The 27,093-nt window shown below is 40.0% G+C and overlaps 1 protein-coding gene and 1 long non-coding RNA gene across 2 annotated transcripts; one reads left to right on the top strand and one right to left on the bottom strand.

Annotated features, from left to right (window-relative positions):
• Positions 1-6,310: 6,310 nt before the first annotated feature.
• On the bottom strand, positions 6,311-24,532 carry LOC120730211. The gene is made up of 3 exons (XR_005695071.1): positions 24,518-24,532; positions 17,593-17,595; positions 6,311-6,438 (listed from the first exon to the last, which is right to left on the bottom strand). It is a non-coding gene; the product is annotated as an uncharacterized LOC120730211 (long non-coding RNA).
• On the top strand, positions 14,210-27,006 carry LOC120730210 (rhombotin-1-like). Its single transcript, XM_040026439.1, has 5 exons — positions 14,210-14,641; positions 15,152-15,365; positions 19,021-19,146; positions 19,485-19,593; positions 26,308-27,006. The coding sequence occupies exons 1-4, from the start codon at positions 14,620-14,622 to the stop codon at positions 19,588-19,590; spliced, it is 468 nt and encodes a 155-aa protein (XP_039882373.1). The 5' UTR covers positions 14,210-14,619; the 3' UTR covers positions 19,591-19,593; positions 26,308-27,006.
• Positions 27,007-27,093: the final 87 nt, after the last annotated feature.

Here is a 27,093-nt window from a genome sequence, read left to right as displayed (position 1 = left end):
GTGAGGGAAAATCTGAATTCACTTATAGGTGTTTTTCTTTCTGACTGACTCTTTTTTTATTGCTCGTGTCTTTAAGTACCACATATGAGTAAGAATGTGTATGCTATGACCCTGAGCTATTCAAAGATGTACGAAAACAAATACAATCTAACTCCAGATGTTTTTGCTACTTTGATTTGTGATGCAATTACCCAGATAATACATGAATGGTACCCAGGTACAAGTGTGTACCACTAAATAAGAGGTAGAGATGAGATACAGTGGTATCTGTAATACTTGAAAAATATAAATTAGAAACTGCTTCATTTGCCAATTAATGTTATGTAAGGAATTTGCCTTTGATTTCCTTGACAGAGCCTCTCAAAGAGGACACTGTTAACATCTCTTGTTATGAAGTCAGCCGAATGATTACAAACCCAGAGGAAAGGAACATTTCAAACTCTCTGCTTTTTTTCAGCTGTTTTCTTCTAAATGCACCTCAGAGGTTTGGATCATTTTTGTTCTTCTGACATTCCTTCTTCTCATTTTGGCCCTTCGTAAAAAGAACTAAAACAAGCTGAACGTTGCTGTACAGAACTTTGTCTAAAATGAGCCTTTCTTCAGATAACACCACATTGTTATCCTGAAACTAGACAGGATAATTAGTTTGACCATTACTTTGTCTTTTAATCCTTATCTCTCCAGATTTCAGAGAGCAGGTCAGTATCCAGTTATCTCAGAATAGAAAAATTATTTCTTCCAGAGGAGACAAAGAACAGGCCTTTGTGATGGTCGCAACTTTCAAATGAAATGCTGAGATGTGAGTCAGCATTATATGCAAAGACCACAAAGAGAACCAAAACATCTGCTGAGTGATGCAAAACAAGGGATCTGGAGACACAAGACAAGCTGAAAAAATAAATAAATAGAGATATAGAAAAAAAAACCTATACCAAGGGATGCAATGGGACAAAAGAGTGATGCAAAATGTTCACAAAAGGATGGAAAATGATGACAAAGAGAGTGATAAATACACTGACCTGTAGATCCGTGTCAGCGATGGAGAGGTGAATAATGCTGGAGAATTTGGGTAATAACGCCCCTGTGTAACACGTGGCTTTGAAGCCACCCATCTGGAATTTTCCCATAAATGAATCTTACTTATTTCAAGAAATAATCTAAATAAAAATAAATAATAAAAATAAAAAGGTATTTATTTACTTTACAATCCGTGCCAGGCCAAGAAAACTCACACTACTTATTAGAGCTATATTTTAAATACCCATCATCAGCTCAGCCAAGTAAAATCAGGGCTAAAGCACAGATAGATGAAGATTACATCTGTTAGCGTTTCAGAGTTGAAGTTTGAAGTTTCTGAACAAATAGTTTCCTCTGATTGCTCGGTAACCTTTTGCCTCACCACATCCAAGCAGAGGATATTTGGTGAAGAGCAAACAGAAAGCAGTGCAGCCTCCTCACAGTGTCCGTCATTGCAACACAGGAGGCAAATGAAAGCCATGTCTCTGCACGAGTCTTTTTGATACAGCTGTTTGGGATCAGTGAACATTTTTCCTCATCAAATATCATTTCGCTCCATTGTGAGGATATTTCCCGGACACGTTTATACTCTTAGATACCCACAGGCATTCTTTTACGCCCAAGAAAGACTGCTCCCCCCCACCCCCTTCCTAAAAAAAAGAAAGAAAAAGAAATCATTTGACGCACAGGAAGTCATGAATTTTACATTTTGAGCAGCAGCTAAAGCTGTTTGTTTTGAATAAAAAAAAGCAGTGGTAGGCAGAAACAGCTCTCGATGTGGCGGAACAGAAGAGAAAACGAAAACAGCCCCACCTACAGAGACTCGAAGCAAATCTGAGGAAAAACACATCACAGTGCCTCCCACCTGAGTTTGACTGACAGGTAATTTCTGGAGAGAGCAGTGCAGAACACAGTGGACATTAGAGCTTAATAACAACAAAGGTGTCAGAAAAATGCAGATTGAGCAAAAATAAAGTGTAAATGTGCGAAGGTGCAACATGCCTTTCATACAAATTCTAATTTTATTCAATCTTTTCATCTCTCTCCCCTCTCCTCTTCTGACTGTCTCATTTTTTTCTCTTTTTTTCCAGAGAAATGAGGAGCGCAGACAAATGGAGACAGAACCTCCAAGCGTGGCCTCGAAGCTTCAGGTCAGTGATCTTATTTGGCCCCTGTGCGGAGGAAGAATTGCTTTTGGCTCGGCCGTGGACAACCATCCGAACCAAGGGGATTGGATGCTGCTGGGACACCCCAAGAGCCAATCAGAAAGGCCATCGATCAGTTCCCCTTAATCTCACAGCTGGTGAGCACATCCCCACTCCAATCTAAAAACCGACAGCTTAGTCAGAGTGACAGGGGATTGGCTGTCTTCCAAAGATTTGAACCTCCAAGGAAACAGATCCACATTAGAACAGAAACAGGTGGTACTTCACTCACCTCTCACCACCAAACTATCTGGCTGGAATAATTGGCTACAGAAATAAATAGAAGTGAAAATGTTTTGTCAGACTGTTCTTTAAAAAACAATTAAAATGCATATTGATGTGGTAGGCTGATATTTTTTTAGGAGTAAAGCTAGTTATCTTTATTCAGACATGTTTTCTCTTAAGATGTTTATGAAAACAAGAATTTAAGTTGATTGAGCAGGACTCAAGGACAATATTTTTCTTCTTTTTCTTTCCATGTACTGTGCACTGTGTGTCAGGCTGAATGAGTGCACACAGTGATTGCTTGATGAATGTATGTGAAAAGCTTGTTTCTAAAACGAGACATCTGCTATCTGAGAGAATAGAGATACAAAAATTTAAGGTTAGCTTTGTTGAAATGAGTCTCCTATTTTCATATCTTTAATGTATGGATAGATAATATGAATGAATGTGACATTTTTATGCATCAAGGACAGAATAATGAAATCCTTTTCACATCATCTGAGTTGTTAATGGTTTATTAAGGTATCCTGCTGTCTCCTCCTACACTAAAATGATGTCCTGCTGTCTGTGCACTAAATACTGCTATGCAAGATGTTCATATCTGCCTGTGCTAATGATGCAATAAGCTAAATCTAATGAGATATTTGATATTACTTCAGTATCAAATAGCCTCTGACTCTTTGTGTCAGCTCGATCAGAGCTTCAATGTAAAATTACACTACAGTGAATAATAATTAAAAAAATCACTGGTTGTGTTGCCTTAAACAAAGATCTTTATAGACAGAAAAACATGCAATTTTATGTATGCTATGTATGAGTAAGTCTGCGTAGGTGTATATGCAAATACAATACATATATATGTATATAGTATAGTGCACTGCCTGGATTGATTACAAGAAGGCCTATGACTCGATGCCCCACACCTGGATCCTAGAATACCTAGATCTGTACAAGATCAACAGGACCCTAAGAGCCTTCATCAGGAACTCAATGGGAATGTGGCGGACAACACTAGAGGCCAAATTCATGCCAATAGCTCAAGTCACCATCAAGTGCAGGATCTACCAAGGAGATGCTCTGTCCCCAATGCTGTTCTGCATAGGCCTGAACCCCCTCAGTGAGATCATTAACAAGACTGGCTACGGATACTGACTACAGAATGGAGCAGTTGTCAGCCACCTCCTGTACATGGATGACATCAAACTGTATGCCAAGAGTGAACGCGACATTGACTTGCTCCACACCACCAGGCTATACAGCAATGACATCGGAATGTCGTTCGGACTGGAGAAGTGTAGTCAGATGGTAACAAAGAGAGGGAAGGTAGTCAGAACTGAGGGGATCGAACCATCAGAAGGCAACAATGCAGACATAGTGGACAGCTACAAGTACCTGGGGATCCCACAGACAAATGAGAACCACGAAGAGGACATTAGGAAAGCTGCAACCACCAAGTACCTGCAGAGGGTCAGGCGAGTCAGCTGAACGGTAAGAATAAGATCCGGGCTATCAACACCTACTCCCTGCCCATGATCAGGTACCCTGCTGGGATAATAAGCTGGCCAAAGGAAGAGATAGAAGCCACTGACATCAAGACTAGAAAGCGCCTGACCATGCATGGAGGGTTTCACCTGAAGTCCAGCACCCTGAGGCTGTACGCTAAGCGGAAGGAAGGAGGCTGGGGACTGGTGAATCTCAGCACCACAGTCCAGGATGAGACAACAAACATCCATGAATACATCAGGAAGATGGCTCTAACCGACCGCATGCTCAGTGAATAACTCAGGCAGCAAAACCCCAAGAAAGAGGAGGAACCATCATGGAAGAATAGGCCCTTGCATGGTATGTACCACCGGCAGATAGAGGAGGTGGCTGACATCCAGAAATCCTACCAGTGGCTGGACAAAGCCGGACTGAAAGACAGCACAGAAGCACTGATCACGGCAGCACAGGAACAAGCTCTGAGCACAAGATCCATAGATCCTGGGGTCTACCACACCAGGCAAGACCCCAGGTGCAGGCTGTGTAAAGATGTCCCTGAGACAATCCAGCACACAAAAGCAGAGTGCAAGATGCTAGGAGCACTAGGGCAGTAACTCCCAAGCTAAGCGAGTGGCTCCAGAAGATCCCAGGAACAACATCCAAGATCTTGGTCCTTGATCTTGGCAGTCCTTGGGACAGCTAAGATACTGCGCAGGACCCTCAGGCTCCCAGGCCTCTGGTAGAGGACCTGAGCTTGAAGGATAGACCGCCTGCAGGGGCGAGAGGGGATTTTTTTGTGTGTGTTTTATTATTTTAATTCAGACTTCAGGAGACAAGCCTGCAGCTGAATGAGATGACATCTTTTGTATTACAGCCTCAAATTGCACAACACGTGATACGCAGATATACAGATGCAGCTGAGCTAGTGTTGCTAGACTAAGTGACTTTAGTGCCAATGATAACAAGCTTTTCTCGCATTGGACATTTGATTTGACAAACACAGATGTAGCTAATGTTAATGATTGTATCTCACTCATGCTTTGGACCAAGATTTGTTGTTGTGCTGGCACTGCTGGAAAGTACAGTTAATTATTTGCACATTTCCATTTCAGAAGGCTCTACTGAGACCCAGACTCCTGAGTAGACCCAAGAGTTTGGGCTTGAGTCTACTCTTTTTAAAAATTCCTCATATTTACTGTAATAAATGGATGGTATTAATACTGGAACAGTGGATTTGATACCAAGATACTATACCAAGATCTTTTAATCTTGTCATCCTTCCAAAATATAGATATTCTACTCTGCCTTTAAGGCAATGTAACTAGATTATATGTGTTTAGGCTACTTTTTTCTTTTCTTTTTTTTTTTTTACTATATTTAAATATATTAAAGCATTTTGCAGCTGGACAGGGCAGCTTTAGATTCCTGGTTTACTCAAATAGAGAACAGACATATGTAAAGAGACATACGCAAATACATTGTGTTACAGCTTTTCCAAAGCAAAACTGGAAAGGTTTGTGCTTGTACAACTGTTGTTGAAGTTTTCTTGCCAAGTTTTAGACTCGCAGATCAAAGAGATACCCTTCAAGTGTGACAGGCTGCATCTGTAGCAGAGGAACGCTGCCCAAACACTTCTGAAAGTGGGAAAGATTCTTTCCAACATATAAGCCATGGAAAAAGAGCTATTCAGTGCTGGCTTTGAAGTTATTTGAAATGGACAGTGTGGTGAAAAAGAATTTGTCCCCTTCCTGATTCCTTCTTTTTCTTCTTCTTTGCATATTTGTCACACTTACATGTCTCATATCATCAAACAAATTCTAATATTAAACAAAAATAGGTAGAGTTTTTAAATGACTTTGCTAGGAGCTGAGTTTAATTTCACTAGCCACACCCAGGCCAATTCCTGCCAGTCTTTCACGTTGCTGTGGAGAAAATCTGGCCCACTCTTCTTTGCAGAAGTGCTTTAATTGAACCATACTGGAAGACTTTGAGCATAATCGGCCTGTTTAAGATCAAGTGTTTCAATTGGATTTCAATCTGGACTTTGACTTGGCCACTCAGAAACTTCCAATTTATTTTTGTTTTTTTGAGTCATTCAGAGGTGGACTTGTTGGTGTGTTTCGGATTATTGTCCCGCTGCATAACCCAAGTGTGCTTGAGACACAGGGCCCTGATGGACGGACATTCCCTTTCAGGATTTTCTGGTAGTGCAGAATTCGTGGTTCCATCAAATATAGCAAGTTTCCCATTTCTTTTAACCTCTCTGGTGAAGTTTCATCAGTCCAGCATTTTTCTGAGCTTGATGACGCACTCTTCTCACCATTCCTTCTTTATACCACTCATGGTTCAGTAAAAGGACTAGATGTTGTAGTCCCTGATAATGCATTGCTTTAAATGCCGAGAATCTTGAGGGATGGCTGTTATGAGGAAAGGCAGAGCAGAAACTTTACCAGCAGCACACATCGTTGTGTGCCTCAACTTTCGGTCTTTTACCCAAGCTAATCTGCCACTTTTTGGGGGGATTAGAGATCTGATCTAGATGATCATATTAAGATTTGGGACACATCGTCAGTAGTGGACCTTGGATTCATCGGGTGGAAATGACTGTATAGCACCATGAGCAAGTACTTGAAATGTTCCAGCTGCTTCTTCAAAGCAAAACTTGAGTCTGCAGAGTCTGTGACTGATCAGTGCTTTGATTGCTTTTTCCATTAAGAAATGAAATCATCATTTAAAAACTTCATTTTGCATTTACTCGGGTTATCTTTGTCTAATATTAAAATTTGTTTGATGGTCTGAAACATGTAAATGTGACAAATATGCAAAAAATGTGAAAGCAGAGAGGAGGCAAATACTTTTTCACAGCACTGTAATATCACTGTGGCATTTCTTTTGGGTTATGATACTTGAAAATATGGACTGATGGTGCTCTCATTTTGTGGTTCCCCTGATTCTCTGCATCTGTTTTTGATGTTATAGCAGATGTAAAAAAAAAAAAAAAAAGAGTACTGTAGTACTTTTAAAATAAATATTCGGAAAACTACCTGACCTTTTTAATGAGGTGAGAGTGTCCTCTAAACATATCATCCTAACTTTAACGGCTTTTCTAAAAAACAGAATGTCAGTTCTACTTTTAATTTCTTGTGATTAATATGCACAGTAAAGTGTCAAAAATGTTGTTTACCCCTGGGCAGGATGAAACACCATCTGCTGAAAAATATGTAGAGAAAGTGAGTCAAATGCCCTCATTGCTCTTGAATTGTTGAGACAAGAATCTAAAAAACACTTTTTAAAGTTGATATTCACTTTTTGCTTTGAGGCAAATCTTTTATGCTCTGTGTACTATAGATAGTCCTTTCTCAACAATATCACTATTAAAAATAAACTATTAAATAAACACCATATTCTTTTCCATTTCCACACATGGATCCAAACACATGATTTTATATGCATTGTCTTTTTGCTGACTTTGATATGCACTGCCCAAGTCAATGGTGAGTTGCCTTTAACCTGCATTCCCTCTAATGGAGAGCAAATCCCCTGGTTTTACAAAGAAGTTTGGTTTCACAGAAGTCTATGGGGAAAAGACCACAAGGATCTGTGCTGTCTGACCTCAGTAAATGTATCGTTTCAGTGGCCACTTTTAAGTGTTATTAAATACTGCATAATGCTCATCGTGTTACAGTCTCAACAGAGTCAAAGAGAACAATCACGAAGGGTATCTTTTTTCCCTACCTTGTGGTTGAGAAGTATGTATGAGGATGTGAAGTTCCTAAGTTTCTCACCAGGAAGGTAGTGATGGATAAAGTACTCTGCTTGAGCTCAGATCAAAAAAGCATTACAATGGGACCTCACTAAACATCCATCCATTTATCCATCCATCTATTATCTTTTGGTTATCTAAAGTTGTGTTGCAGTGGCAGCAGGCTAAGCAGGGTATTCTATATGTTGTTCTTTCCAGCAACACTTTGCAGTTTCTTTTGAGAGATACTGAAGTGTTCCTAGGGAACAAGAGATACACAGTCACTCTAGTAAGTGTGCAATGGGACAGACCAAGAAAACCTCAAAGGTTGCCAATCGGATGCCTGAACTACCACACTCTTTCAGTCATTTCCCATGTGTCATGAGCACAGGTGAGGGTTGGAACGTTGATGGACTGGCAAATCAAAAGCTTTGTCTTTCTGCTCCATTCTCTTCACCACAGCAGTCTGACACTGCTGACGTTGCACCAGTCCAACTAATGCTCTGTTTTCCTATGACTCATAAATAAGAAATACTTGAACTCCCTCATTTGAGGCAGTGCATCTCCCCCAACTCACAGAGAGAATTTCACTGTTCTGTTGAAATCTAAAACCTTAAAACTTTTGATGCTTCTCTCACTACTAGACCAATCTCTATACCAAGCAGCCTTAAATGTTTGCTGTTAAAAAGACCCAAATTGTCAGGTACAAGATGACATCTTAAATTTCCTAGGATGGAGCAGTGTTACTCGGATTCTGCTCAGGCACAGCAAAAACCTGTTATCAGCATATAGTATGGTGACATTTATTTAATTTTGTAACAGTGTGATATTAAAAATATTTATTTGGTCTCCAAAAATAGGTTTTCTCTTAATCAACACAAATTAAACCTGATTACACATCTCTGAATTGGTCGGTCCTTTATTCACAATATGACAATAAACACATATATATTTGTGATTTCTGCATTTGATCCTGAGATGACCTGAATGCAGCAGTCACAGAACTTTCTGGATGAGTTTGTGAGATTTACTTGCTTTGTTTAAAAGCACTTTATGTCCTAAAATCTGAATTTCTTTGGCAGATTTCCCCATCCAGCTCAGCCAAGGAATCAGAACAAACAAGCTTACTCTCAGAAATCTAACCTCTTGGGAGTCCAGGTGCAGCTCTGTTACAATCAGCCAAGCCTGTCTGGTAAAGCACTTTGCTTTGTGTAAGAAATATAAAAATGTTAGTGTTATCGTCCAGTTTTCAAGAAATTCATCTTGCCATTTTCACATACTTAAGTGGAATTCAAGGTACCACAATTGTGTATGCTACCAGGAGTGAAGGATTTTGGGTAACCTAAACAGCATGCATGCATTCAGTATCATGGGAAGGCTGGAGCCTATCTGGAACACAGAGAAAGATAATCATTCACGCTCACATTCACAGGCAACGGGGAGAACATGAAAGGCCTCACCAGCTGCTTGACTCAAACCCAGGACCTTCTTGGTGTAATGAAAGAAGGCGTTAAAGAGTGCTAACCACTGCACTGCCAGGCCACCCTGCTAGCATAGAGTTGTTAAAAACAAAACAAAGAAAAAAACCCACCAACTGCAGAGCAGTTAGCCCAATGGTGAAAGCACTGGGTCTAGGCAGAAGGCTTGAATATGACTATTTTCTGTTGTTGGAGCTAAGCTAAAGGACCACCAACAGCACAAACGTAAAAGCTGACCAAAGACTGCTTTTTTCAAGATTTCTGACACCGCCCCCTGGTGACAGCACACAGCTACAGCATGTGGATGTGAGTGCAAAGCTCTCTTTACAAGCTCTGTAAAGAAAGAAAAGCAAAACAAAAAAAATGTGGTATGTGTATTGTTAATTAGTTCTGCTAGCATTAAATAAATATTTGATTTTAATTATTCTATTTGTCATGCAAGTTTATTTTGAACAACACTTCCACAGCTTTTTGTTACGTTACTATTACTCTTTAAATGCTGATTCTAGCTGCTTAACATCTGCGCTACAACCAAATTTACATGATGCCATTTAACACTGTCACATTTTTAGTTTAGCATTTTATTAGCATGCAAATTTTGCTGGTGGAAATGGTACTAGCTTTGCAGGTGTAGCCCGGGAGCCTTTTGCTGTGAGGCTAAATGCTGACCACTAAGCCACCCTGCTGCAAAATAAATATAATGTAGAAATTTTTCCTAGATGATTTCATGAGAAGTTATCGGAATAACCAAATAGACGCACCATGATTCATCATAAATGTATACAAAAGATCATGGAGATCTATCAAATAGCTGCTGCTATAGTTCATTTTGGACCAAAGGGTAGCTTTTCATTTAGCGACTGGAAAAGCTTTTGCTTCTATATAAACGTCTATGATTTGTGTACACAGGTTGGTTCTTTTAGATTTTGTTTAAACATCCGACAAAGTTACACATAAAAAAAATACCTTCACAGCACAGTAGATGTTTGAAAATTAGCCCCAAGCCTAAATAACCCTTGTTTTTCCTCCTTTAAATCTGAAACGAAAACACAGCCTGTGGTTTCACATGCTGAACTATATACAGCATCCCACAAAATGCAGCAGCTTCCTGGTATTCCCTTCTCTAAATTCGGCTTTTACTTTTAAAAACTGTGCTCCCTGTAGTGGCCCCTCATGGCATTATATATGAAAACAGCCCTCCTAAAAAAAGCATTACCTAAATTTGTATCTGCCCTTTTCACACTGAAGGCAGGATGGCAAGCTGTAGCAGATGGCCAAAAGACTTCCTATTTTCACAGACTGCTAATTAGAGCCCTAACCACAGCTCACCTTTAATGTCAGCCACAGACTGCTTTTAGTGCAATTAGCTTAATGGGGTCCGGGCCTGTGAATAGCCTGTAATGTTTAGTAAGGGCCAGGCATTGCACTGGAGTTAGTGTATGTCAAAATAAAGGACAAAAGAGGTCTAACACATCGCAGAACCATTTATTACAGGAACTGATGGAGGGCGAGACTGTAACCGTGATTACCCAGAGAAACTATTTAATTAGATGCATTAATAATTGAACTAATTAGCTCCCATGTGTCTCGCAAATGAAGAGGGAACCTGGAGCTTCACTTGCACCACATCAGCTGATTAATTAGTCTGCTGATCGTTAGCTGTCTTGATGGCCTATATGCGATCAGATGAGAGGGTGGATAATGAGGAATAGTCGGTCGATGGTGCTGGTTAATTAGTGTGACCTGATCCAGGGGCCATGTTAGAACAGTTGTTGATGCCACAGCTTCTAATGAGGAGGATTTAGGGCCGGATGATCTATTTGGAAGCAGGCTGCAGTGTTGTTTGTGGATTTGGATGTGTACCAGCCTTGATAACCCCTTTGAAAATCACTACATTTTTCCAATAATCTGTCTACAGGGACTGTGTCCAAATGTTCAATATTAACTTTAAATAATGACCTTCCCATGCCCTACTGTATTTCTATTCATAAAATTTCAATATAGTGACTTACAGCAGGTCTGGGACTTAAAAATTGGCTTTCAAGGCTATTCACAATTCATCTTTTGCATTTATAAAAGGAGAAAATTGAATGCGGCAGGCTTATGATAAAGCTATTTTAGATGGTTCCATAGCAAGAATTCCTATAAATACCCTGTCTAAATGTCTTAAAGATTAAATTATTTACCTTAAATAACTTATATAACATGTTCTTATAAGGAGGTAATATTATCAGTCTATTACTGAGGTTGCAAAGACATATAAATGCTCTACAGCATAATTAAAGTATCACATCATCTTATAGTATTAATCAAGACTGTGCATTATGCCAGAGGAAGTTGTAGGACTATCCAAAAAGAATTTGTTGTTCTTAGTGATGTTCTTAAATGGCTTTAAAAATGTGTTTTCTTCAAATGCCTGCAGTATGATTCATGACTACATTGAGTTTATTGTCCTATAACCGATTCACAATATGACATCTCTTTCAATACTATAGCATCACACATAAATCAGTCAGTTCTTTATCAAACGCCTTCGTTTTAAGATTCTTTCTCATGTTGTAAAATCATTTAAAAACTGTTTTCACAGGACTCTATGCTGTCCTGTGAAAAACTGAGTCAACCCCATGATTCAGTGGCTTGCAGAGACACCTTTAGCAGCTGCAACTTGAAGTAATAATTTTCTGTATGACCTTTTCAGTCTTTCACATCGTTGTGGAAGAATTTTTGCCCAATCTTCTTTACAACATTTCTTCAGTTCATTCAGGTTTGTGAGCATTTGTTTGTGCACAGCTCTCTTAAGGTCCCCAACAGCTTTCAATTAGGTTGAGGTCTGGACTTTGACTAGGCCATTGCAACACCTTGATTGTTTTTCTTTTCCCACTATTCTGTTGTAGAGTTGCTGCTGTGCTTGGAATCACTGTCCTTTTGCATGCCCCAATTTTGGCCTATCTTTAGCTGTCAGACAGATGGCCTCACATTTGACTTCACAATGCTTTGGTATACAGAGGAGTTCATGGCCAACTCAGTGACTGAGTGCCAAGGTCCCGTGGCTATGAAAAAGCCCACATCATCTTCTCTCCACCACTGTACTTAACAGTCATTATGAGGTGTTTGTGTTGATATCCTGTGGTTGGTTTTCATGCTGTGCATCAATTAATATCTTCATTTTGGTCTCCTCTTACAAGAAGTCTTGTTGACTGCTCAGAGAACTTTGCAAACATAAGCTAGACAAGGCTTTCCCCCTGACAACCCTTCCAAAACAAGCCATGTTTATTCAGTCTTTTTCTAATTGTAGTGTCATTTTAACATTTAACATGCTAACTGAGGTCTGTACAGTGAGATGTGGCTCTTGGGTTTTTGCAGTTTCACTTAACATTGCATGGTCTGATCTTGGCGTGAAATTGATGGGATGTCCAATCCTGGGAAAATTGACACCTATATCAAGTGTTTTCCAGTTCCGAATAATCTTTCTCACTATAGAACGACGGACTTGAGATTATTTGCAAATGGTTTTATAACCCTTTGCAGACTGGCAGCAACACTGTCGGTTAAGCAATTGCTGATGTCTTTCTTCCTTCTCATTGTGTTCACACACCTGAATACTACAGTCCAGCAAACTGCCAAAACATCAGCTAAGTTAATCAAGTGCATTTAATTAACAGCATCTGGCCCCAACATATTCTCTTCATTTTTAATGACTCCTTGCTTACGATATCACTATTATACTCGAGGAGTCAGAAGGTTATAGCAGCCAGTCTTCTGACAAATGCATTGATACATTAGTATGATAGCCTGGATAGGATCTGAGCACTTTATTTCATTAATGTTACCATGTGTGTCATATGTATGCGCCACAGAACATTTGTCTGCATGCAGCGGCTCTATTCCCCACCAGTTTGAGAACCACTGCTTATCACCTATTAACAACCTGTGGTAATAGGTTTGCCAATTAGGTCATTGTGACCTTTAGCTGATGTATATTTTTATGGTTTTTGCTTAATATTTCCACATTGGGCTGCACTACCAATTTCATTGTCAGTTTTAGCTACTTTATAGAGCTTAGATTTCCTTAAAAAATCGGCATGTAGCTTTAGGTGAGCCTACTCAAGCCCTAAACTCTTTAGTAGACACACCTTTGTTTTAAAGTTTTTATGTCATACATGCTGATCATCGTCTCACGGGGACCCAAAGTATGATCATTACTTTTCTGGCATGGTCTATGCTTTTTGTGTTCTATTAACTTCTTAATTTTCCCACAAGGTCTTGCTGTATGTAATTGCTCTATTATGAAGCTTTCAGCTACTTTATTGCTCTTTTATAGGTTTCAATTTCCTGTCATATTCATGGAAGACTGAAGGTATAGACAAGCTTTTTTATGTGATCTATATTGGCATCGCCCCCACTAACCTACAATCTCTAAAGCATTACTAAAAATCTCCAGAAGAAATGATTTTGGGCTTTTAGCAGTTTAATCATGTTTTATTCCATATTTCCCTGTTCAAGGCCATCTAAAATGATGTATTCATTTCGAAACCCGGAGTCAACGCATTAGGGTATCTTTTTAAGTATTTCCTGATTATGGCATCTGGAGATTTAATCACCTGTGTGGCTATTTCGTTTTGAAAACTGTATTACAGATACCTTTCATGGTATCTGTAATACAGTATAGTCTTAGCCCGAGCTAATCTATTACCTTTAAAAAATACCCTAAGTACATTAATAAAGGATGAACACGTTGAACAGGGCGCGCCTGTGCACGTTCGCGCACAAAAAAGGCTCTGCATCTGTCGTGCTGAAAAGCCACAGCTTTGACTACAGGGCGCCCTGGAGATAATTGGTGTCCTTGGAGTTGAATAAGCTCATTTTAAAACACCTCAGGCCCGGGCTGTCCTGGTGTGTGACTGTGTATTGAATAATTGATTTGGAGAGGGAGGGGGCGGTTACTATCAGATCTGAACATAATGACTTTATATAATTAGCACGCAGCGTTAAAAAAACATTTGACTCTGGGAGTTTTTTGCAGTGAGAGAGAGAGAGCGAGAGAGGGGAGAGAGAGAGAGCGAGAGAGAGAGAGAGAGGAGGGGGGAGGCTCGTTGTGTGCAGAAGGGCTCATTTGAGGGGAACAGCCGCAGCCTGTGCAGATAGAGAAATACTTACGCACTGACATCAGCCAAGATAATGCTAAGCCACTGTTGATTTGGGGACATCTCTACTGCAGGGCAAGGTGATACTCCGAGAAGCTGTTTTCATCCATCCACGGGCTATTTTTACGCGCGAGGGAAAAGAGAGCGACTCCGCGGCTGTTTCTCTCGGCTCTCTCTTCGGGGACTATGAAGAGCGGAGCTGAAGTTTGAGCGACTCTAGGTTCAAACAGCGCGTCCAGGCCTCTGTGTTTGTTACCGCTCTTCCACGCAGGAGAGTAAAGGCTGGTATTTCTCCCACTCTTGGATTATTGCCGTTTACCTAAAGGATGGTGCTGGACAAGGAGGAGAGTGAGTACACGTTCCCTTGCTTAAACTGGTACTCAGTACTTCCACTTTAATGGGCACACCTGTGCAACACAATGCAACCCCAAGCAACTATTTTACCACATCAGGTCGATTTTGATGATGTTGACAGAATCATAAAGGCTTTAAACCAATAACATGCTTCAGGTTACTTATATCTATAAACGGAAACAACACATCTCCTACAATGTCATAAAACTAGAAATAGAGATAAATGTCCCACAGACTTCCCTAATGAAGCATATATATATATATATATATATATATATATATATATATATATATATATATATATATGCTTGCTCTATTATACTCTATTATATTGTTAATGTGCAACAATTAAAAAAATAGATTGCGGAAAAAGCCCTTATTGACATTCACTCTTTGTGTCTCATTCCTGACAGAAAACTAACACTGAATCTCCTCTGTCTGTCTCTGTGTCTGTCTCTGTGTCTGTCTCTGTGTCTGTCTGTTTCTTGGCCTTTTTCCTGCCAGGTGTGTCTCTTGTGTCCCTCCAGTCCAGAGAAAAGCCGAGGGGCTGCGCCGGCTGTAATGGGAAGATACGGGACCGCTTCATGCTTCAGGCGTTAGACAGATACTGGCATGAGGACTGTCTGAAGTGTGCCTGCTGTGACTGCCGCTTGGGCCGGCTGGGCTCCACACTCTACACCCGGGCCAACCTCATCCTTTGCCGCAGAGACTACCTGAGGTACGGCTCCCATATGTGAAATGTGAGCGTTTTTCTTAGAGAATGGTACTACGATATCAAAGTGAAGCAAGTGGCCCTCACAGGCAATCAAGTGTCCACAATCGCCAACACGTCAGTAAATAAATTAAATCTGTCCAAGCATCATTTGACAGTGTTTGGATGTGGTGTGCTTGAGAGGGAATGTTTTGAGTCACCATATTTTGACTCTGCGTTACAGTCTTGTGGAAAAATACTTGTTTGTTTTTCCCTGTGAAAGGGTTTATCCTGCAGGGTGACTGGTTAACGGTTACATTATCCAAACATGGACTAGTTTTGAGGTTTATGGGTTCAAGAGCACAAATAAGAACATCAGCTGTCTGCAGTAAACTTGCACAGACATAAGCATCTTGTATGCAGCATAAGAAAGAAAAGGCAGAACAGTGAAGCTTGCACTTTGTGAATGTTTCCGTTGTCTCTTATAGTTCTTAACATGGACTTTGATAATGGTTAATTTCGTCCTAAGAAGACATGTAGCTGGAGACATCAGTCTTTAAAGGGTGATATTAGCTGTGATTATGCTGTGGATATGAAGTTTTATCAAGTTTGTGTTGGTACTTCAGTAGAATGAACAGTTGATGCTTTTCAATTTCAATACACTTTTATTTAGATAGTGCCAAATCACAAACAACTCAATTTTTGTTATAAGTTAAAGACCCTTCAATGATAGAGAGAAAACCTCAACAATCAGACAACTCCCTATGAGTAAGCACTTGGCGACACTGGGAAAGGAAAACTCCCTTTTAACAGGAAGAAACCTCTGGCAGAACCAGCTCAGGGAGGGTCGGCCATCTGCTGTGACTGGGCAGGGGTGAGGGGAGGGAGAGAGGAAAAAAGAGAAGAGAAAAAGAGAATCAAAGAATAATAATAACTAATGATTTTATAAACTCATACAAAGTGGATAGTTTCATCAAGGAGCAGCACCACAGACTGCAGGTCTGAAAAATGAAGCCAAAGCAGGTGTTCATCTGGACTGAAAGCACTACATCCAGATGAACAGAATCAACTTTTTGGGATTAACTTACATGGATGACTAAGCATGCATCAAGACATGACACTGCTTAATTTTTTCCTCAATAAAAATTGTCCTAGTGAGTTCATGGTTTGATACGCTTGCCTTAAGTTCCCTTTATGTTCCCATGTTATTAATTTACCAAGTTCTTGCCCCAATTAGAGTAAAACTGACTATAAAGAAGGATCTCCTTTAGGGTTTGGCCACCTCATGATTACGGTGCACGGCCATCTGTACAATATCTGAAGTTATTCTGCACCTTTTGTGACTGTGATTTGGTCAAGGATGACTATACAGGTAAGTATGTTTCAATGTACTTGGGGTTTAAATAGATTTCTACCTTAGCCTTTTTAAAACCATCAACCCTTTCTAAACAAACCTTGTCTGCATCAACGGGCTCCACTCAGAGTTATATGCCTCTGATTTTTCTTGCCTAGAAATAATGATATCTGGTGTCAGGTCAGCAAGAGAACTCCTGATATCGCAGCCACATTGCTGAACTCATGTGTTAGTCTCATGTACAATCCAGCTGGATTTGGTTGGAGCTAAGTCGCTCATTAGCTGCACTGCACTTAAGAGACCAAAACCCCTTTTGACAGTTAAATTGGCTAGATTGCCTCCTGTTTTCCTCATCATTGCAAGGGTGCAGACCAAAGGCCTTTGAAGAGTGGGATTAAAACCATGTGATTTCTTTTAATTGGACCATTTGTAGAGAATTAGCATTGAGCTTCGTAGCCTCGTTAAGGAGCAGGAAAAAAACCCACCAGGTGCCTGACTCGAGCTCGTTAGATCAGAACATTCTGTTAATTAGGTCTCACTTTTGTTCTCACGTTGGTCACTCATTTGATGACGTTTTCCATTTGTAATCCAGGGCTGCTCAGTGCTTTTCTCCCTTATTACATGGATGACCTTTTTCCATAAGGGTTCCTCCAAAGCCCCCTTTTTCTATTTGGCCTCTAATGGAATATGGAAATCAGCGGCAGCCACTTGTCTTCGTGTGTGCCGGGCTCTTGGGGAGTTATTTGGTCATTCTGTTAGAGGTGAATAAGCGGTGAGGCCATCTGCAGCTGGCCAGCACAAAGCATTTATAGCAACACAGTTTGTTCTCAGGTGGTCTGAGGACAAGGTTCAAAAGTTGCCAGATAAATTTGGGGTTTCAGAAGAGAGTAATAAATTGACTTTCTTCTTAAAGCAACTGACATTTCATATAAATCGTGACATTTTCGTATCAGTTAATCTCTATTTTGCTGCTCTCTATCAGCAGTAATGCATTAGTGATAGAGCTCATATCCTGTTTATGAAAACTCACATTTGATATTCTGAACGCTCACATATGTGAAGAAAAAAGATTAGTGCAGAAATAACAGATGTTTGAAGAGAATAGATGGAAAGTTGTAACCCTACCTTCACGCAGTGTTGGCAGAGCAACACTGTTAAAACAATGGAGTGTACGGACTTTTTTCCAGGCTCGCTAACTGTAGTGCTATACCTCTAACCTCTTAACATGCCTCAGATTGTTGCCGACCTATGTAGGGTTAGGGACATAGTTTAGGTTCTGAATTTATGGGACATTTACCAAATGAAAAACATTTAAGAGAAAAACTGTAATGTCAGAACATATCAGACGTTGTTGGAGACATTTTATAGTATAATCAGCTGTTGATGAGCTAACCAGATTTTAAAAATGAACCTTTAATGCTAAACTATTGTAAATAAATAGAGGAAATGGAGAAAGAACATATCATAGGCTAAGAGGTATTCAGTGTATTGCTAATACTGATCACTGATCACAGCAGATATCTGTCCAACCCGGATGCTGGAGGTGTCTTCCGAATAAAAGAGTTTTTCCTTCCCACTATCACCAAGTGCTGCTAATAGGCGGTCGTGTGACTGTTGGGGTTTTCATGCAATTTTTACTATGCAATATAAAGAGCTTTGAGGTGATTATTTGTTGTAATATAGCTAAAACTGATTTTAACTGACTTACTGGAGTTTGTGTGATGCATTACAAACCCTGTGGTTTTCTCATTATCTGTCCACATGGGGTGTCTGGACTAATTTTGGCAACAAAGCTGAAACAATTAATCATACATGCCATTTGACAAGTAAAAACATGAAACGTTTTCTGCAGAAATTCAAGCTTTTCTTGCCTTTCGCTCACATTCCAGCTTTTTGACTGTCGAGTCTGCAGATTGGTTGATAATAAACTTAATGGTTAGTTGCAGCCATAGCTTAATGACACAGCTCCAGATCTTATTATGAGAAGCTCATACTATCATCTCCTCATAATTACTACTAGGGGCGCGATTTGAATGGTTTTTCACACTTGGCTGCACTTATATGTATATAATGTGGGCTCTGCATTAGGGGGAGTGGAAACAGCCATCAATAATCAGGAAACGCAGTGCGGTTCACCGCTATAAATCAGTAATTGAAGTGATTATTTGCGAACAGTGCTCGAGCATCATCTGTGATGCTCTCTGGGACACACAGGCTACCTTTTGTCCTCTAGTTCAGTGTTTTTTTTTCCTTCTGCAGCTCCTGGCTGAAATGTATCTGTGTTTGTCCAGATTACAGGCCTGTTTGTTGCCCTCTCTCCCTCTGCAGGCTCTTTGGGGTGACGGGGAACTGTGCAGCCTGCAGTAAGCTGATCCCTGCCTTTGAGATGGTGATGAGAGCCAGAGACAACGTCTACCATTTAGACTGCTTTGCCTGTCAGCTCTGCCGCCAGAGGTAAGATTAGGGTAGCAATTAGCCAGGGAGATCAAATTCAGTTGACTTATCTCGGAGATGTACTGGTGAGCTCACTGGTCATTAAGAGCATATTAGCAGTGCACCGTAATCAGAATGCAATGAAATCCCCTTCACTTGAAAAACTTCAAGGGGTTAAAGACTTTGTATATCACTCAGATAGTTAATCAGGCAGCAGTCATGCAAGATTAAATTTCTAAACATCATAGCTACAGATGTATGCTGAAAATATGCCTGAAATGCTCCTCTGGGACCTCATCATTCACTTCGGCTGTAGCAAGAACCAAGACCCAGTTCCATATTTTGATTTCTCTCTGCAGATTTTGCGTGGGAGACAAGTTTTTCCTCAAGAACAACATGATCCTGTGCCAGCTGGACTATGAGGGGGGCCATCTTAATGGCAGCACCGAGAGGCAGCCTCAGTAAGAGGTAATATTCTGATGACGGTGAATTACAGTTCCAGACACACGGTCTGACAGTTTGAACTAAACCATGCACTTAAATAATAGGAAGGTATACAAGTGAGCGCCCAGGATCATCCCAAATATGTCCACATGCAGACACGAGAGTCCCTAACAAGACGTTGCGAATTTAAAATTCCTGCAGAGAAAAGTTTAGTGTGTTTTCCACATTATGTGACATTCAGGCATAAACGTGGGAATCTCTTAGCCACATATTAATCAGACGGAATATTTTACAGACTTTGCACAAGGTTTTACCGCTTGACAGGCATCTTAAGCATCTGCATTTTAGACCTGAACTTTTCCAGTACTTAACAGACATGTGAAAATTTGGACCTCACTTTAATCTCACTTAAACATGCAAGCCTCCCCATATTAAGTCTTTGTGTGGTTAGATTGCGCTGATTTAAATAGTAAATAGTAAATGGATTGCTTCTTATGCACTGATCAGGCATAACGTTATGACCACCTGCCTAATATTGTGCTGGACCTGTCAAGGCCGTAAAGGTGTGCTGTGGTATCTGGCACCATGATGTTAGCACAGAGCCTTTAAGTCCTGTAAGTTGCAAGCAGACTTGTTTGTCCGGCACGTCCCACAGATGCACATGGACACCAGCATCCACGTGATGTTGCTTTGTGATCCAGTTTTTATACTCAGGTGCCCATTGTTAGTGCTTTCAGTGGAGGACAGGGGTCTCTTTGGATATGACTGTGGCTATCCCATACATAACAAACTGTGATGCACTGTGTATTCTGACACCTTTCTACCAGCAGCATTAACCTTTTCAGCAGTTTGAGCCACAGTTGCTTGTCTGTTTGATCGGCCCACACGTGCAGCCTTCAATCCTCCAATGTATCAGTGTGCTTTGGCCTCCCGTGTCCCTGTTGCTAGTTTACCACTGTTTCTTCCTTGGAACACCTTTGATAGATACTGACCACTACAGACTGAGAACACCCCACAAGAGCTGCAGTTTTGGAGATGCTCTGAACCAGTCACGTAGCCATCACAATCTGAAGCTTGTCTAACTTGCTCAGATTGTTACTCTTGCCCATTTTTCCTGCTTCTAACACATCAGTTTTGAGGAGAAAATGTTCACTTGCTCTCTAATATATATCCCGCCCACTAACTGGTGCCATGATGGAGAGATACTCAGTGCTATTCACTTCACCTGTCTGTGGTCATAATGTTATGCCTGATTGGTGTATAGGGCTTTTCTACTCTACTTGAACACTCAGAGTGCTTTGTACTATATGTCTCATTCAACCTGGCATGCAGACTGAAACAGGTCTTAAAAAAATGGTCTGAAATTCATTTGTGAAACCAGCTTTGGTAGCACCTGTCCTATCTAAATGAATGGTGGGAGAGCCGTAGCTTTTATTTCAGCTGTTACCATCTTGTAGTGAAGCAACAGTCAAATGTGATTTGAAACAAACCTAAATTTCAACCCTTTGGTGTGTTTGCCTCAAAAAATGATTTTCAACCCCAATATTTAAATTTGCTATGCATGCATGTTACTTGGCTTTATAGATGGCTCAATCAAAAATCCTTATGATCAACATCTCTGGCTGCAGTAATACTTAATACTTATCTACTGTGTGAATATGTCAGTGTAACATCTGACATAGGGAGGCCGGTATCTTTGCAGTAATACATTTCTTCTGTATATTTCCGCTCAGAAAAATTGTAATTGTGTGAAATTTCAGAATTTCCTTTCAAGATTATTTTGCAAACATTCTGGCCCAAGTAAATCTCCAAAAAGTTGATTCTGTTCATCTGGACGTGGCGTTTTGTGGGAGAAACGTTTCGTCACTCATCCAAGTGACTTCTTCAGTCTCAGCTGACTGCAGGTTTCATCTCATAAACACTACATTTGCATAATGACTGAAACCAGCCCAGTGAAGGAACAATGGGCTGGGAGGTCAGTTCCTTAATCTTACGTGAAAAGGGAAAGACCATCTGTGAATCGAGGAGAGGGCCTAAGGGTACATCTTTCGCCATCTTACAATGCTGTGATTGCAGCCATTCCCTAACTGTCTGTGAATGGTACTCATGGCCATTGATCAGTGGTCTTTGATCAGTGGGTTTTGGTCAGTGGTTGTTGATCAATGGTCATGAGAATTTGCATAATTAAGATTAAGGAACTGACCTCCCAGCCCATTGTTCCTTCAGTGGGCTGGTTTCAGTCATTATGCAAATGTACTGTTTATGAGATGAAACCTGCAGTCAGCTGAGACTGTAGACGTCACTTGGATGAGTGACGAAACGTTTCTTCCACAAAACGCTACGTCCAGATGAACAGAATCCACTTTTTGGAGACTGACTATCCACTATATCAAAGTATAAATCAGTATAGGCATGTAAAGCTTTAGTGTGGTTCTGAGTACGGCTTTTTCTTTGAAGTAACTGATTAATAATTCTCTGCTTGATATTGGTCCCTAAAGGATATCTTCTTGGCTACTTTAGGAAGATTAATATGTTTGCTTTTATGAAATTTATCAGTAGTAAAACTAAGGGAGTGCGCTGTGCTTAAAGAAATATGTGCTTCCAGATCACTTTTTGTGATTCACACAGAATTAATTAGTACAGTGTGTACTTTGCAATGTGCTAAGCAAGGCTCAAGGGTCTTAAGCAAAGCAAAAATGTTTATTCCAGCCATTAAAACGCTGAATAAAGCTTCCAACATTGGAAGCATTTCTTCCCCACTGTCAGATATACTGTCCAGTGCTGTAATAATGGGAGCGTTACAATGGGACAACATATTCATTGTGGTTGGAGATGTTCTCTGCACTGCAACCCTGTAACTCCACTTAAACTCGTGTATTCTTGCTTGTTATTAGAGAGAATTTAAGCTTTACATACATGACAAAATGATCCATCGCTGCTGTTCTGGTTCTAGTCGTGGGGGGACTGAAGCCTATCCCAGCTACAATAGGACGAGAGGCGGGGTACACACTGTACAGGTTGTCAGTCTTCGCACCCACATCTACACCTATGGGCAATTTAGAATCACCAATTAACCTAACATGTCTTTGGACTGTGGGAGGAAGCCCGAGTACCCGGAAAGAACCCATACAAACACGGGGAACTCCACACAGAAAGACTCCGGCCAGATGGTGGGGTCAAGTCAAGACCTTCTTGCTGTGAGGCAACAGTTCTAAACACCGTGCTGCCAGAGAATAATCATAATAATTCTGTTCTTATCTGTAGAACTCTTTATAAAGTTGTTAACTGTAGTCACATAAATCCTGTGGAACTACATCCTGGGCTCTGCCTTTTGTAAGCCCCTAGATGGGCGTGTGAGCGGTGTTGGGCTATGAGTGCAAAGGGTTTGAGGAAAGCTGAAAGCAGGCAATCCACAAATATGAAGTTTTCGAGGTCAGAAACATTCCCAAAAGCCACCAGCAGCCCAACATATCATTATGATACTAATTGTACTACTACAGCAGTAAAATACACATCATCGCCCTGCACGATTGGACACTGGAAGCTGAGAGTTATTTGTAAATGATTTCTGATCTTCCAGTTAATGTTGAAAAATCTTGCAGATATCATTTGTTTTCAAAAAAGAAACATCTTTATGTATTCAGGGACATAAACACCAGAGTATTCAAGGTTTTAGGCAAGTATATTGTTAACTCAGGTTAAAAATGAGGTAACTTTATTACAAATGCAGACAGATGTTTGTCATATGCTGCATGTTTTGCTTGGAGCTCTCTAAAATGGGAGTCTACTTTAGATATGTGGCCCCAACCCTGTAATTTTGATAAAATGGATACAGTGAAAGCTTTTTGGCTTCGTAAGGTTGTAACTCTTTATAAATGTTCTCTCGAGATCCAAGTAGCTTTGTTGATGTAGGATGTTTTTTTTTTCTTTTTCCTTTTTGAGTTTTCATGAATGTGACCACTGGACGACTGCACATGTGTGTTTTTCCACCTTCAAGCAGCTGGTTAACATGTAGATTAAAAAAAAAGTATAAAAATAATAATAAAAAAAAACACTACAAAGAACATTTTATTGTGAAAAATAATAAAGATAAAAACATGTTTGTGTTCCACTGAACACAAACTTGGAAATAAAATTGTGCTTTATAGTGAGAAAACAACCTTTGGTGAAAGTAAAGCAGAAGTAAATAAAGTATAGAGAGCAGGTAAATTCATCTACACTCCAATTGGGAGAATTAAATATTAATTATGCTCCTGAGTTTTTTAAAACAAGTGTTAAAGTGTTTAGGTTACATTTCTGTGAGTTGCTTTCAATGCAGTGCAGTTGTTGTTATAGTTACTGAACAGCACACGTTGCTCAGAACATTATTTGAAATACAAATTTTATGTAAAAACACAAACTTCTGTGGCTTCTGTGAGCAAATAAAGGATTGCATTCATCGTAGAAACCGCAGCATGTTTTTGTTTATGGCTATGGAAAAAACAGTGCACTGATCTCTGACCATCAGAGGCCTTTAATACAAAGCAGGATTTCATCTTATCTGGGTAACCCTCGGTTATCTGCGCTAAAAAGTTCACTTCTTAATAGGGTACTGGGTGGGTACTGGGACTGAGGTCGCGTTCTAGATTACAGATCAGCAGCTATGAAATCCCTGCCTACAAAACAATCATAGCATCACTATTCCTGGAGGATCCCTCTGACCTCTGAGCACAGATAGAAGGTTTTCATTAGCCTCTAATGTCTTCGTGTTTCCCTGTTGATCAGTAAGAAATATAAATTCTTATCTTTTCAAGTTGGCAACAAACAAATTTATTTATTTTTTTCATGGATAGATGATCCTAAAACACCTAAAATACTCATTTATAATCCATCAGATTCTCCTGTGTTTTAATGTTTTAATGATAGAGTTGTGATGTTAACAACTCTGTTAACTTCACCATCTTTCCACTTTTCTTTCTTGGTTTCAAATAGACTGATCATTAATAATAGTTTTTCTTTTCTAGTCTCGGTGACCAAAATGCTTAAAGTGCAAACGCACATCCAAACAGCACTTTTAAAGCTAGACTGCTGTACACTGCTTTTCCTCTCGAACCACTCATGTTGTTGACAGTAGTATGAGACAGTCAGCATTATCAATACAACCTCTTCATATTTTTCTCACAATTTGTAAAATTAGCTACTTTGTTGCCAGTGCACTTATCCATAATTATAACATAAACTCTTTCATGGGAGCGTCCAAGGGGAACCCTTGGCTAATTTAATGAGTTAATAGCCTACTTCGTGTGACCGCTTATCCAATTTTCTAGGAGGTGTCTTCCTGTTAAAAGGGAGTTTTTCCTTCCCACTGTCACCAAGTGCTTATTCATAGGAGGGACATCTGGTTGTTGAGGTTTTCTCTGTATTATTGTGGGGTCTTTACTGTATAATATAAAATTGACTATTGTGATATGAATTGAATTGAATTGAATTAAATTAAATTGAATTAAAGATAAAAGCATAAAAACCTGTGTAGGTTTAAAAAGCCTTAGGGGAGAGAAAATGGCAAAATAAAATGAGTCTATTTTTTAATTTGAATGCATAGAGGCAATTAATCTCAGGTCAGCAGGCAGCCTGTTCCAAAGAACAGAACAACTGGAAGCATCTTCAGAATACTTTGATGTGATTCTAGGAACATTTAAAAGTTCTCCACCTGATGACCTGAGAGGTCTGACTGGGTTGTAAACAGTGAACAAGTGAGAGCTGTACCAGGGGGACAGACCATTGAGACCTGTGTGAACTAATAGTAGGATTTAAAAGGAAATTCTATGTCGGGACTGAAACTCTGTGAATCACTGTTGAGCTTCAGCTCACTGATGACTTTAGCGTGACCATTTCTGTGGATCTAAATCCTGATTGGTACTTATCACAAACACTTCAAGTTGAATTCTCCATTTAGTTGTTTGCAAAGTGTGTTTTCAAATATTCTGATGAGGAAAGAAAGATTAGAAATAGGTCTGTAATTATGAATTACCAATTACCAAGTCATTTTTCTTGAGTGGCAGTGTGATTACAGCACATTTGTGAGAAATATGGAAAGTGCAGGTCTGCAGAGAGCTGCTGATAATATTTACTAAAGGATTTGTAAAACAATGACATACGGATTTGAATAGTTTGGTGTGAATGGGTTCAAGTAAAGAGGTGCAAGATTTTAACTGATGAATCATTTCTTCGAGATCTTAGAAGTCTAAAAAGCAGCAGGGAAACAAAACAGGAAAAGGGCAGGCTGAACAGTCAAAGACAGGTGAAAGATAACAAGGGCAGGGAAAACAGACGCAAAGGCTGGAAAAGAAAGATGAAGTGAAGCCACAAGAAAAGCAATTACCGAAATAAAACAGGAAGTGGAAAGACAGAAGACAAGAAAACTAATACTGGCAAATCAAACAGGTAGGACGAGACTGTAATAAATAAAAGAGAAAATTAAACGCTTATGAGGCCAAAACTATCATCGGCAGCAACAGCTTTGTTAAACTTTCATATTCGTGTTCATTATGAGAGCTGAGCATGAAATAAATTATGTATTTAGCATGTTTTTACCTGTTGAAAGTACCCTTGTAGCCCACAGTGTATTGTTCATAATACAAAACCATTGTTTTGCTATTACACTGCAGTTACTGGATACATGAAGCTGATGATATTGTTTCTTGTGAAGCCCCCAGACCTCACTCTGACATATTTGATGTTTTCCATCTCTCTCTGCAGATCAGAGAAAGGACCACTGTGAGCCAGCTGGACTACGAAACTCACAGCAGCGCACACCTCATCAGCTTCTTGTTTCAGACTGAACTGTATGGAAAAAAAGAAAAAAAAAGAAAAAAAACATTGATTGAACACATTTCCAGCAGCCCAACTTTGAACTCTTTATTCCAGAGCTGCGTGACTATTTCCCTTAAAGCTGACAGTTCTGATCAGATGGACTTGAGATCGACTGGGGAGTGAAAACGGGGTAGTGAAACTATCAGAAGATATTTTCCAGAGGACCTAATGTGGACGGTGAACAGAAAAAGAGTGAACTAGTGTTTGCAAATAATTCATAGTCTACTTCACCAAATGTGAAACACTAGATGGATGGAAAGAAGTCAGCCAGGCCACACATAGCACCAACCAAGTCATCCATCAAAGAAAAATACAAAGTTCCCTCTGATTGTCAGATCGCTCTGGCAGTCACTGAAGTGTCTTTTGTGGTGAACCCCACCCAGCTGGCTCGAAGGAAGCCCCGAAACAAACGGAAACTTTAGCAAAGATTGTTTGGCTCTGTTCAGCAACTGAGGAGTACCAGCTCCATCTCCCCGCCTCTCCTCTCTGAAGCCTCGAATGGGACTTCGAGCCCACTCTAGTTTTGTTCTCATTCTGCTCGCAAGCTGTTGTTTTCTTGACTAATTAAACTGGATTTGAATTTCACTTTGTGTGCTCATGGTTTTTTGTTTTTTTGTATGTACTGAGATTGCCAGTAATGGGTGGGAAAAGACATGTCGCCAGAGGGAATTA

The sequence above is a fragment of the Simochromis diagramma genome, unplaced genomic scaffold (assembly GCF_900408965.1).
Source record: "Simochromis diagramma unplaced genomic scaffold, fSimDia1.1 OVJJ01000293.1, whole genome shotgun sequence".
Taxonomy (NCBI): Eukaryota; Metazoa; Chordata; class Actinopteri; order Cichliformes; family Cichlidae; genus Simochromis; species Simochromis diagramma.
This window is presented reverse-complemented; position numbering and strand designations above follow the sequence as displayed.

Coding starts and splice junctions, on each gene's coding strand:
- LOC120730210 (XM_040026439.1), top strand. CDS start 14,620: ATGGTGCTGGACAAGGAGGAGA. Junction 14,642..15,151: donor GGTGCTGGACAAGGAGGAGA/GTGAGTACACGT, acceptor TTTTCCTGCCAG/GTGTGTCTCTTGTGTCCCTC. Junction 15,366..19,020: donor TGCCGCAGAGACTACCTGAG/GTACGGCTCCCA, acceptor CTCCCTCTGCAG/GCTCTTTGGGGTGACGGGGA.